The sequence below is a fragment of the Girardinichthys multiradiatus genome, chromosome 4 (genome assembly GCF_021462225.1).
Source record: "Girardinichthys multiradiatus isolate DD_20200921_A chromosome 4, DD_fGirMul_XY1, whole genome shotgun sequence".
Lineage (NCBI taxonomy): Eukaryota > Metazoa > Chordata > Actinopteri > Cyprinodontiformes > Goodeidae > Girardinichthys > Girardinichthys multiradiatus.
In genome coordinates this window covers 27530147-27544091 of record NC_061797.1, presented here as the reverse complement: position 1 = coordinate 27544091, position 13945 = coordinate 27530147, and the positions used below count along the sequence as shown (strand labels likewise).

The following is a 13945-nucleotide window of genomic DNA, read 5'->3' as shown; positions in this document are numbered from 1 at the left end:
TGGATGCAGGGATGTCCACCAGAGCAGTAGCTGCACGGCTCAATGTCCATTATCGAACCATAGGCCGTTTAAGCGTTCGTTTCCAACAGACTGGCTCTACTGCAAATTGACCTCATCCTCGTCGGCCACGTGTGACCACTCCAGCACAAGATCGCCACATCCGGTTCGTCCATCTGCGAGATCGGCTAAGACCAGCGACACACACAGCTGATTAGATTGGTCTGCACAACAGATGCATCACACCTCAGACTGTCCGTAACCGCCAACGAGAAGCCAACTTGCATGCTTGGCGCCCTCACCATGGTCTGGATCTCACTGCTGTCCGGCATAGGAACCGACTCGCATGGGTGAATGCGTATGTCTGATGGCCCTTGGCACGCTAGAGAAGAGTGATGTTCACGAATGAATCCAGGTTCCAGTTGTATCGTGCAGATGGAACACAGCGTGTCTGGCGACGTGTGGGTGAACGGTTTGCAGATGCAAATGTTATGCCCAGGGTTGCCCATGGAGGTGGTGGCACAATGGTGTGGTCAGGCATCACATACAGGCAAAGGACACCATTGCACTTCATTGAAGGGAACCTTAATGCACAAAGATATCGGGACGAGATTCTCACCCCATTTGTGGTGCCGTTTGTGCGCCAGCATGACATCACCTTTCAACATGACAATGCCTGACCTCATGTTGCCCGCTTCTGCATGGAATTCCTTCAAACAGAGGACACTGAAGTTCTGGACTGGCCCGCATATTCACCAGACATGTCCCCAATAGAGCATCTTTGGGATGTTCTGGATAGGTGCGTCTGGGACCGTGTTCCACTTCCAGGCAATGTGGGTCAGCACCGTGTGGCACTCCAGGAGGAATGGAATAACATTCTGCAGGCCACCTTAGACAATCAGATTAACTCTATGCGAAGAAGGTGTTTTGCTCTGAGAGACGCAGCTGGCAGACACGCAAGATACTGAAAAATCAAATTCCTCAACCTGACCCCTATCATGTTCAAAGGACTGTCAATGCGCTACAAATGGCCATTCCACAATGTTATCAATGCCGATATGAAGATAAGTAATTGCTGAAAATATATTTTGAGTTTCTCTATATATTGCATAACCCAAATGTTAATAAAACTCTTATATTTGACATGGGGCGTTTATATTTTTGTTAAGTGTAGATCAATTCACCAATTAAATCAATCAATCAATCAATCAATCAACCAACCCTGAGGTCCACCGATCCCCTCTCCTCGAGCCGAATCCGCTATCTTATTCAAACCTTTCTTCATTAAATCACTGATTAGTTTTTTTCTATCTCATGCATGAGTTCTCTATTTCTGACGTCTTTTAACCTCTTCATCTTTTTCACCATTTTCTACAGCAATATAGACTAAGTGAATGTCACTCCGTACTTAAATTTGGATCACTGGAAGTCCAGAAAAAGAGACGTGAGAGCCGAGCCTTGCAGTAAAACCGCCAGTCTACCAGGTATTTCTGTCTACCTGATGAGATGACCAAGGTCTGTACTGAAGGCTCAGTCCCCCCGCCGCCGCTGTCTGGGGTCCTCCTTGCAGGGTTGGTCTCGTTTGGAACCCGGACATCCCGGACGAGCCCCCAATGTTGTAAAATGGGAGTTTTTACTCTATTTCCTCCCTGTGCACCACCGGGTCCGTTTCTCTCCAGTTCCGAGACCCAACAGGTAAAACCAGCAAAGTATTTACCTTGTGAATTAATGAGATATGGTTAAGTATAAAATCAAGATTTCATGCCAAAAAGATCATTGTACAGAGTCTACAATTAAACAGATACAGAGTGACATTCACCTTTGGTACCGGACTCCCCTCAGCCCATCTTAGGGATGAACCGAGAGGAGCAAAGAATGGAGCGTGAGTCCTGCTTTTATCTATGCCTGTTCTTAACCCTCCTAAAGGGTGTCATCCTCCTGTATCAGTTTATCCTTGACTATGTGTTGCGTCTTATGTGATATCAACAGTTATGTTGTGTAAGCTGTAGCAGTGAGCGGTGCCGCAGATAAGCAACAAGGGCAGATATATTTAATTAGGGCAGCAAAGAGATGATTAGAAAAGGCCACAGAATCATACATCCATAACAAAGTTACATTAAACCTTTTATGTTCAATTCTACAGTTCTTTAACTTCATATTTCTTTGCTTTCTCTCTTTTCCTCTATAGACATCTTTTACAGACAAGCATTATTTCAAACAGTAGCTACCTTCCAGTTCAACCAAACATACCACCATGACGTTTAAATCTATGCCACACGGTCCATCTTTCATGCAACATAATAACATTAATTCGAGGTAGAAAATAAGATTTAAGGGAAATATATTCACAGAAACTGCTAACTCTATGAGAGACAAAACACAAACAACTGGAGCATGCTAAAGATAACATCAAGTTCTACCTATTTACAGTTAAAAACAAGTCCGATGATTATCAGGCCTGACAAGCTTAAAGTCTTTCCAGAGAGAAAGCGAAAGCAAATAAAGGTTTCAATACCACTTCTCCAATCAGACACGCCAAGCGGTTGGTCACTATTTTCACATGGGTTTTAAAAATAGGGAGTCAGCCATTCTTTGAGAGATATGAAAAGATGTCTGCTTGGTCATTGTCAACCCATTCCTAAATCCTGGCTTTTGTATCTGCATATAAAGTAATGATCTAGTTTGCCTTCAAAGTCACTGTTATTTACATTAGTCATTAGTCACTATTTTTGACTGAAGAGACTGGCTGAGAAAAGGCCAGCAGCTATCTGAATACATCGTTGGTGCGGCAGAAGCAGACCTGCGTGTAGTAATCACACATAACATTTGGACCTTTCCCGCATATTTGACAATTTTTCCAGATTTCTTCAGTGAAAAATAAAATACAAACTCATGAGCTTCTATCTATCATCTAGAACGACCGAGTAAGGGTACCGCCTGATTCATGCAGGCTGACTAGCAGGTCATTGATCTTCTCCATGTTCTGGGAGACCTCCATGCTGCCCTGTACAGTAGTCCCTGGCTGGGACATAGACTGGCTGAGCAGGGACTGGATGCGAGCCTCGCTCTCTTGCTGGTTCTGACTCGACTGGCTGATTGCTATGATCTGATCTGAAACCGTGTTTCCAGGGCTGTTCATCAGCTGGTCACATCCTGCAAGAAGCGGACAAAAATAACTCAGAAACAAAATCACCATACATTTCTATTAGGTGCAAAAGAAGATGACTGCTCCCAAGTTCAAATATTATTATTTTGACCACCTGACATTGTAGGTCCACTGCCAAATGGACATGATAAACATCCTAGACAGAGAGATGTATTATTTCTTTCACAAGTAAATTCTATTTAAAAATATTACATTTTATGGTTGATTTGACAAAAAAGATTTATTTAAAATATTACCTTGTATAACCACTGCAGAAAAGATTGCTCTTCACTCTTCTTGATTTTTTTGTTACATTTAGTTTTGTTTCAACTAAAAACGTTTATGTGCTAGACCATAGAGTGGAAGAAAAGGTTTAGATGGTTTTCACATTTGTTTTACAAAACAAATGTGAAAAAAGTGCATTTGTATTCAAAATGGGCCCTGAGAGAATAATTTAAAGAACCATCTTTCACTGCATTCACAGCTATCCTTCTAGGTTATGTCTCTACCACCTGTAGAGACTGACACGTTGGCCAATTCTTCTTTGCAAAATAGTTAAAACTTTGTCAGATTCGAGCGACTACATCCGAGAGCAGCACGCTTCAAGACTTGCCACAGATTGTCTGTTGAGTTTTTCAACCCTGGTCCTCAAGGCACACTGCCCTGCATGTTGTAGATGTTTCCCTGTTTCAACACACCTGATTCAACTGATTAAAATTCAGCAAAAGCCTGTTAAATAGCCATTAATTGAATTCAGGTGTGCTGAAGCAGGGAAACATCTAAAACATGCAGGACAGTGTGCCTTGAGGACCAGGCTGAAAAGACACTGGATTAAGGGGTGGACTTTGACTAGATCATTCTAACACAGGAGTATGCTTTGATCTAAACAACTGCATTGTAACTCAGGCTGTATGTTCACAGTCGCTATCCTCTTGTAATATGGGTCCTCCACTTACAGCATTTTGCATGTAGGTCAAAAAGTCAACTTTAGTCTCATTTGACCAGTTCCCCACATGGCTTGTGGCAAACTCCAAACAGGTTTCCTTCAAATATGGTTTTCTTATTGCCACTCTTACATACTGGCTAAATGTGTGGAGTGCCCTGTCCAAAGATTTTCCATTCGGAGCTGTGGATCTCTGCAGCTCCTCCAGAGTTACCATTGAATCGTAGCTGCTTCTCTGAATAGTTCTCTCCTTAAAAGATTTGGACAATTTTATAACCTCACCCTGTTTTATACCTTTCCAAAACGTTGTCCCTGTCCTGTCTATGTGTTCATTGGTCAGAACAGACATCATGATGCTGGTTGTTTACTAATGTTAACTAACAAACCTCTAAGGCTGACAGAACAACAAAACATTTCAGATTTCTGTTGGTAAAAAAAAAAAAAAAAAAAAGAATCCACTCTACAATTATGCATTTTTGTGCTGTTCTATCATATAAAATCCTAATAAAAAACATAAAAGTTTGGCCAGGACATCCTTGTAAAAGAGATTAATAATCTCAATGGATGTCTTTCCTGACAAAATTTTAAAATGTTCAAGGGGTATGGATAGAGCTTGCTGTTAGGGTTAGCTTTTTGCTCTAATAACTCATCAGTTTTAACAGGCGTTCATCTGATTAAAAATGCCCTTACCGTTCTGTATCCCAAAGATGAAGAGGCCAGGCTGCTGAGGCTGGCTGGGCTGACTGATGTTCCCACTCACGCCGTGCTGAAACAAACTTCCTGGCTGCTGGACAGGAGAGGAGGCTGTCGCTGGAAGGTTTGCCACACCGTTCTGGGAGGCAAACATGGCCGACTGTGTGAGCTCCGGCACAGCTAGTCCCCCCTGCAGAGGAGGCATGTTGGATGGAGGGATGAAGAGACCCACTTGCTGATCGTGTTGGTTGTTGGGGCTGCCGCCTAACTGCATTGGCTGCTGCTCCTGAAAAATGACTTGCTGTGGTGAATTTGTGAGATTTCCTAAGGCCATGGGCTCAGGTTGGTTCTGCTGATTAACAGCCACCGTGCTGCCTTGGGAAAACAGCAGAGAGGGGTTTTGGGACTCCTGTGAAACTAGACTGCTGGTGGTGAGGGGAGGCATTTGGCCTTGACTGGCAAAAATGAGGTTAGGTGCCTGGGGTTGTGTGGACAGGTTGTTATCGCAGAACATTAAGCCAGCCTGCTGTTGCTGCTGCTGGCCTGGAGCGAGTGTGTTTGAAGATGAATGAGGGGATATGCTCTGAAACATGGCTGGCTGTGGGGATGGCTGTGTAAGTGGCGGAGGCTGTGGTGACTGCTGCTGCTCCATGGGGCTTCTCTGCTGCATGGGGGACATCTGGGCCTGGGTCTGAAATACTGATTGTGGTTCAGGGGATGAGGATTGTAGAGCATTAAGGAAGGCCAGCTGCTGCTGTTGTTGCTGCTGCTGCTGTTGTTGTTGTTGTTGTTGTTGTTGTTGTTGCTGCTGCTGCTGTTGTTTAGAACTGCTAGCTGTAAGCTGGGTGGCCAGTGGTGTTTGGGGAAGGAAAAGTCCAGTGGGGGATTGCTGTTGCTCTTGAGACTGTAGCACTGTCATGGTGCTCTGGAAAAGAGCAGCCTGGACTTGCTCCTGGGAGGCTTTCTGAAACATTGATGCCTGTGGATCTTGTGTTTCTGCCAAAGGACTGGGATTGTGGAACATGGTTGGAGAGGGATGCGCAGGGGTCTGCTGGAGGAAGCCGGTCTGCATTGAACAAAGATCGTTTGCCTGCTGAAAAAGTGCAGCTTGCTGCTGCTGCTGATTCTGCTGCTGCTGTTGCTCCGGTGGGTAAAGTGATGCCTGGTTAGTCACCACTCCTTGCGGTGAACCTTGAAGGTCAGAGTTCTTGGTCTGGGCAGTATCCTGAAACATGCCACACTGCATCTGGATCTGAGACTGAAAGATTTGCTGCTGTAAATTCTCCAACACCTGCTGCTGTTGAATTTGCTGCTGTTGTTGCTGCTGAATCTGCTGGGTTTGGATCTGTTGCTGGTGCTGGATGTGTTGTTGCTGTTGTTGAATTTGTTGTTGTTGCTGCTGAATTTGCTCATTTTGGATTTGTTGCTGGTGTTGGATTTGTTGTTGTTTGCTTATAGGGTTGTCTGCCTGAATTGGTAAGTTACAGTATCCTTTAGCTTTAAGTTGTCTCACTGCCTCCTCCAGCTGAGCTACTTCATCTGCGGGGAAGAGCTGCAGCTGTAGCTGTGGCTGTGGCTGCGGTTGCTGGGGTGCAGGTTCAACACACAGCCTGCCCACTCCTCCAGAAGTGCTGCCTGACCTCTCCTGCATGAGACTGTCTCTGGGCTCCAAGAGGAACTGCTGGGAGCCTTGTGGGAGCAGAGAGTCTGCAGCCAAAGGGAATGAGTTGCTAGCAGCAATATCCTGCTTCTGGATGGTGCTTAAAGGCTCGACATTGGTAAAAGCAGCAGCCTGGGTTTTATCTGGATCGCCTGCAGGCTGAGGTAAGTTATTGCTGAAAACTAGGCTTTTATTTAGATGTGCTGTAGCTACTTCTTGGTTTGGCTGCGGTGCACAAAGATCACCATTCTGCTACAGAAAGGAAAACAAACGACAAAAGCTCAATTTGGGATTTTAAGTTATGTGTCATAAATGCAGCATCTAATTTCTGAAGTCGCATCCACAAAAATAAAACGGTTCAGTGCAGTAAAGCAAAAAGTAAACTAAACCAAGTTGCTAAAAACTTAAACCAGTTTTCACTGAGCATATGCTAACTTCAATGCACAAAAGCAGCATACAGCTCAGTAATTTACCTTAAAAACTCCAGAGGCCTGAAGGTTGTTTGTCACCTCCATTGGGGTGACATCTTCTCTCTTCACTAAAGGCAACATCGAAGGCATCAAGGCACTATCTACAGCTGCAGGAGTAACAGCATGGGTGTCAAATGTTAATTTACCAGTTTTTTGTAGTCGGGACATAGGAAGCATAAAAGCCTTACAGAAGAGAGACAAGTAAAACCCTCTGCACAAGTACTGAACTTATTCGTCTTCTGAAAAATTGTCTATCTGACAGATATAAAGCAATGATGGGGAACACAGAATTAAAAAAATAAAATCTAACCTTTGAGTTGCTCATCATAGGAGCAGGTCTTCACTGGAGAAGTTATCTCTTTCTTTACAGGAATTTCATTTTGTACTGCAAGAGTGTCTAAAATAAAGCAGGAGAATAGATACTATGATGGCATCTTAATAAAACACAATTCACAGACTTTCATTGTTTATGTTAAATAACCTATTAGTTAGATATTTCATTGTTTTACCCAGAACAACCTTAAAACTAAGAGAACACCAGATAAATATAGGTACTGTGTGGGGATTTCCCTTTTAGAAAGAAGATGGAGCACTACAGCTATGAAAAGTTATTACTAACAATAAACTGTAGATGGCGGTGTTGTCTCTTATTAGCAAACACTTTAATCAGAAACAATACTTGATCAATCCAAGAGGGGAAAGTATGTTGTTAGAGTCACTTAGTCTAGGTATATATGTGAAATATAGAATATAAAACAAAAGAAATTAATAATATTAATAATAGAATCACACAATAAGAATCAAACAACACTGTACAAAAAATAGTATTAGTGTAAGTGGCCAACACATTTGTGTTCATAGGCAGGAATTGTAAAGTTTAATAGCTGCAGGTAGAAAGGATTTCCTGTGACATTAAGGATGCCTCTCTGAACATAAACACAAAACTAGTATTTTGTAAATCACATCTAAATGAGATTTTTGTTTTTGGCTTAATTAACTACGGTGTCACTTGTATCTTTAGCTGAGAGGCCTGGTGTGGCGTCTGAGACAAAAAATGTACTCAAGCAAACCTGGATCTGGAGTGTAGGTGAATGGCTGGACATCATGGGACCTGCCAGCGTTTGTCACCACATAGATTCCCACACAGACGGGAGAGGTGATGGCCGGGTTTGGATATGGGGGTACCTTCACGATCAGGTGATTCTTTGGGGGGGGGGTAAAGACACAAAATAAATACAAAATAAAATCAGTCACAAAAATACAATAACAAAAATCAATCGAACAGAAAACCTAGAGAAATTAATCTGAAAGCAGCTTTAAGATAGAACAGTTAGTTTATGAGGAATGAAAAAGAAACATTATTATTCTTGCTGAATTATGTGGCTGCATTCATTGTAGGAACCTGTCCTGGACTTTGTTTGCTTACTCTGTATTCTGTCATAAAATGCACTTCCAATTCACAGAGCTGCAGTTGAAGTTTCAGTATCTTTTCATTTACAAGGGCAAAGGTTTAATCCTGCTTGTTAAGACACACTCAGCAGAGTGTCTGAGACTGAAAGTAATTAGGTCAGAACACAATGAAACTACTTACACCTTTGAACCACAAGCCATTTAAGATGATTATATCTGAAAGCGCTATACAACACTCAGCTGAAGCTTATCTGTCCAGTTTTTTTTCATTTCTAATTATGTTTAACCAATCAGAAATACGACAGAACAATAAGAGGAACTATTTACCTGGTGAAACAGCTCCATATCAATTTCAGCCTCGGACTTCCACGATTTCTCATCTGGAACAGAGATGTTTTCACTGGCTGTTACATCTCATTGAAACTGAATTGAATCTGACCACCCCAAAAATGTCTGAAAGATTGTTTTTTTCTCACCTGAAACATTTTCTTGAAATATGACTTTAGTGTCTTTCAGAAAGTTCTTGCCAATAATAAAAACCTCCTCTCCGCCCCTTACCAAACCAGTGTGCAGTGACTTCTTCAGTATTTCTGGTAGCCCTGCAGGCTGGGCTGTAAACAGAGATGATGCACACATCACTGACTGATCATTGATTTTTGCTTCTCTAATAAAGCCCTCTCACCTCTAACACAGCAATGAGAAACCTGTGGGGGAGGGGTTGCAAATCAATTTGACTTTTTAAGCAAATTTTCACCTTTTCAAAATAGAGATTTGCATCACTTTTGATTGATTTTTTTTGTTTTTGTTTTTTTATAAGGAAAATAAGCAAAAATGGGTAGGATCAGGTTTTTTGCTAGTTATAAACTCTTAAGCCACAACTTTAATGACTGCCTGAAAGCATACTGTGGATTAAAAGCTACATCAGTGGCAGCCAGAACTTTGTCAGCAGGGGATTTGGACCTTGCACCCTTGTGTTTCCAGTAAAATGCAAGGGTGTTCACAGAAACTCTATTAAATATTTTTTTGTAGTTAGGCGTGATTGTTTAAAACTACAACTTTATTATGCATTGTAATATTTTTTGTGAACTTTAATCATTTGATCACTCAAGTTGTGCTTTATACACAGAAAAACCTATCAAAAAGATTATGATTTTTTCACAGATGAAAGAATTCTGAATGTATCGATTTTACTAAATATATACTTTTTATTTTATTTAACTGTATAAATGTAATTATAAGAGGAGGTGAAGCCAAGATTCTTCACAAATCACTTGGAGATATTGGTTGTTTTTTTTTATTAGCTTGTGGATCCTTTGTTCTGCAGAGGTCAGATAAGAGATGCTGTGGATCTGGGGGTGGCTGTGCTGGTTTGCTGCCTGTACTCAAGGCTGCTTATCGTCCTTTTAATTCAACAAAGTCAGTTATGCAACAAGGGGGAAAATGCCCTCTTTATAAAACAAACCTGCTCTGACACCACAATGCAAACAGACCTACCCAGCTATGTGATCTGACTGAGCTCCCAGGACATAACATGTGAAAAAATAAAAATAAAAGCTTGAACAACAACATAAACTTTAGGATAAGATGAATATCAGAGCACATTTTTTGCTTTTAATAAACTTGTGAATTCTTAGATCTTATAACAAAAAAATATACATATAATTAGAAAGTTGCTTGTTACCTCTTTAATTGTCTCTTTTTTCCTAAGGTAATTATTTGTTGCTGGCAGGACGACTTTTAAACACATCTCTCTCCTGTGCACTATGAACATGTACACACACGCACAAACATACAATCAAAAACCAGGGGGGATTACTAGTTCTTTTCTTGTTTTGTGGAAAGACATTTCCTTAGATTGCATGCAAGCTCTGGCATCAACAACAGACTTCCACACCTCTATTGTTTAGGTCAGTACCTCTTTTTCTTCCCTGCTAACCTCAAAGCAGTTGTCTCAAATCCACACATGGCCCTAAGAGTTTTTCCTATTTGTGAAAACCGACCACGCGCTCATATTGCAGGCATTTATTAAAGAACACAATCTAATAGGATAGCCATGCATTGTCTGCAAATGCTAACATCAAAAGCGAACAGTCTGCTGACCTCTGGGTATATTAAAATTAACAAACAGGATCTAAAAAGATTCAATGGCAATTATTAACCAAGTAGGTTTTAGTTCAACCTATTCTTTTTCTCCTATTCAAGAAGTTTGATTCTTGCAGGGCTGGACTGATTTGTTTGTACGCATCTCACAATATCCCCTAATTTACAAATTTTCAAATGATGTATTACCTTAGTTTGAGTTTATAACTCAGCATATACACAAGGACAAACAGGAAAATCAACTCACTGCACAAGATTGGAGATGAGGGAGTCTGCAGAGTGAGCACTGATCCATCTGAGCGGAGGATGTTGACCCGAAACACCAAGCGAGCGCGTGTGCTCTTCTTCTTTGACCCGGCCACACCGATACGACCCTCGACGTCAGCATTACGGAGCTTTAAGATCCCAACACAGTCGACTCTAAACACAGAGAATATGTGAACTTAGCTTTGCTTGGACTTGTTTCAACTTCCAAAGTCAATACCAGTATTAAAGTATTTATAACATTAGCAGCTCTTTAAAAGACTTAATACCTCATGATGTCACTATAGATTATTCTTCTTCCCAAGGGAATAAACGAAGTGTTTATGCAGTGGATAGTTCACGTGTATCCATTATGAAACAGATTTACTGACTTATCACAGAGGTACAGTTAAAGACATAAAAAATTTGTTTCAGAAAAGGGAACTTTCTGATGTAATAAACTACAAGACATAAGGTTTACAGCAATATTTACCATTAAAACAACTAAATTGCTAATTAATAGCTAAACTGCTACATACGCCAGTGTCATGCTGGTGCTTGGGTCAAGGGACACTTCAATCACAGTTGTGCCATCAATATCAACCTCCTTGCATGCAGTGGTGTTGCGACCGGTAACTTTGCAAGCTTGGTAAAATCCGTGAGGCTTCACGCGCCCGGCGTCATTGCCAACAAACACCTGGAGAATCACTGGCTCGCTCACACCCTCTAGCTGTGAAGGACAAATGGAGCATTTGATTAAATTTTGTTTTTCTATTTTCTGGGTTAAATTAACACAGATATATTTTCTGTGCTCTTCAGTTCTTCAGTCAGACTGCATGATAGGTTGAACACTGATTTTAACTCTTTCTACAGATTTGTAATATTCACGGGGCCCTTTTAATGCATAGATATGCTTTGATGTGAACCATTCCATTGTAGCTCTGGCTAAATGGTTTTCCCCCTAAAAAGTTTAAAATTGCATTTTTTCTCACATATTTGCTGTTTCCACCATAGCTTATAAAAAAAAAACCTTATGGCTTTATTTCAATGACTATCTTCTTGCCACTCTTCTCCTTTCAGAGGGGTAGAATACAAATGCAAAGCACACCTTTCAGATTTTCTTTAGTAATAACATTAAAAAGCCATACATCTTTTTCCTTCCTCTTCACAATTTTTGATTTCTTTGCTTTCTCACTCATAAAGTCTCCATAAAATACAATAAACTTTACAGTTCTAAGATGACAAAACAGAGAACAGGTCAAGGGTGTATGAACCATTTTGCAAGGCAAACTAAGAGACCCTAAAGTTGGACGCCCTTGTAAAGGAGCTCATATGTCAGCCTATTAAAAGCTTTATTCTGTCTTTTATCTTCTGCTTGTAACTGTCTAGTTTAAACTGGATTATTGTGACCTTTCATGGTACAATAAAGCCAGTAACAAACCCACCAGATTGATCCAGCTTCCATATGCATTGAGGAGATGGCATGATCACTGAAGTGGCAAAATAGGTGTTTAAAGGCAAGGCAATTTCCTAGTTCTATCTCTTTTTAGGCTCACGATTAGTCTCTCATGAGCCTAAAAAGAGATAGAACTAGGAAATTGCCTTGCCTTTAAACACCTATCTCTTTTAAAAGAGATAGGCTCATGAGAGACTAATCGAGACTAATCGTAGCCCAGTGTTTTACACCTGGACTTGATGGATGTTTTTAAACGTTAAAACAGGCAGAACACCTCATGAGATTTCATCTATTTAGATTAGACAGGACAAAGTGTTGTCTCCATCAGTATCAGTATCACTGTCTCTAATCTAACATTTTGCAGGCTCCCTTTATACTACACCTCTAACCTGATGCAATTAACTGGTGTCTGTAAACAATCAGGTTCTTCACTAATGCTGACCCTGAATGGCCACAGCAGTTTTACAGTGACCTGTTATTAATCCCACAATACTGAGAATATGAGGAAACACACACTATCTGGGTCAAGTTAACATCTCTGCAATGAGACCTATTAACTTGACTTTTCCACAAAGGGTGTGAAAGAAGAAAAATTCTAACTGATACATATTAAAGCTTGTGGCCAAACAGCCTACACTATAAAAATATTACAAAAACACAGCGACATGGTTGCTATAGGTACCTTTACAGTAGGAAAGCCTTGCTGGGTCCGATCCTTCACTGAGCCTCTGCTTCCTTCGGTTAGGTAGCGAGCCCGGTGCTGAGTCTCAGGCTGGACAAGGATTTTAAGCTCCTTCCCCTCACACTTCGATGGGAACTGCATCGTAAGCGTCCCTCCCTTCTGATTAGTTGTCTGAGGATCATCAGAACTGCAACAAAAGAAAAAAGCACAGTTTGACAGATCAGTTACCCTCTCAAAATTTTCTTTGTCTTATACTGTACATGTAACCTACCAGGCATCTCCGACAGCGTTCAGAACATACAAAAGGCAAGATACAAATTGACTCTTCTTAAAATAAAATATCTATGTGTCTACAAAGACATACACATATCTGTCAGGGGTTGTAGTCTCCTTCCTGCAACAGTGGAAACACTCTGAAGTTGCCATGGTGCTCTGAGCAATGCAGATTTAAGAGGCTCTCCATCAGCCAAGCATATTCTAACCTCAGCTCTTAAAATGTTCAGAGTTATCTGTTTATTTAATCTGCTCTGCTTATCCTAGGTCTTTGAGAGAGGCACTATGATTCACTGTGGCTGACCATTGTTTGTACTTCAGTATCCTGCCCCTCCCTCCCCTCTGATCTACCCGCTCTATTGCAGTCAAACTGTGGTGGGAAATTTGGAGCCAAAGAAGTTTGTTAAAGATTTCCATCTGCTGGTGAGTGTCAGTATGTCGTTTCCCAATAATACCTGCAGTCACAGTTCATATGAATGTTGAATGAGATTGAAAGACTTATACGAAAACAGTCAAATAAAAGAAACACTTGAGAGCCTTTATCTTGCCATACCAGTACCAGTACCGTGCGAGGCAAAAAGATTCATACCCGACAAAGTTCAACGTATTTGACTAAGACTTTAGGTGATAGGCCAAGACAGAGTGGAGAATACCAAAGAAGTGGGAGAAAACTGGTCTAATAAAAATTACAACAACTTCTATCCACAGATATAACTGCAAATAGTTTGGGATGTGTCTCTGCCAGCTTGGAAAATCTAAAAACTTAAGGTTTTGCCTATTCTTCTTTGCGAAACGGCTCAAAATCACTCCAATTGGATGAAGCTTCCGTGACATCAATTTGTAAGTCTTGGCCCAGATTCCTACTTGGATTTA

General features: G+C 41.1%; 1 protein-coding gene across 2 annotated transcripts in view; it reads right to left on the bottom strand.

Moving 5' to 3' along the window:
- Positions 1–2025: 2025 nt before the first annotated feature.
- nfat5b (nuclear factor of activated T cells 5b) overlaps positions 2026–13945 on the bottom strand; it is a 37004-nt gene continuing 25084 nt past the window's right edge. Inside the window, exons 3-12 of one of the 2 annotated variants that reach the window (XM_047362745.1) lie at positions 12800–12986; positions 11201–11391; positions 10666–10838; positions 8795–8929; positions 8646–8698; positions 7979–8111; positions 7219–7305; positions 6912–7015; positions 4776–6690; positions 2026–3150 (exon numbers count right to left, since the gene is read on the bottom strand). In XM_047362745.1, the coding sequence (XP_047218701.1) occupies positions 2909–3150; positions 4776–6690; positions 6912–7015; positions 7219–7305; positions 7979–8111; positions 8646–8698; positions 8795–8929; positions 10666–10838; positions 11201–11391; positions 12800–12986 (3220 nt within the window). In that variant the 3' untranslated portion in view covers positions 2026–2908. The remainder of the gene's footprint in view (positions 3151–4775; positions 6691–6911; positions 7016–7218; positions 7306–7978; positions 8112–8645; positions 8699–8794; positions 8930–10665; positions 10839–11200; positions 11392–12799; positions 12987–13945) is intronic. The other variant, XM_047362746.1, reaches the window with a different exon arrangement.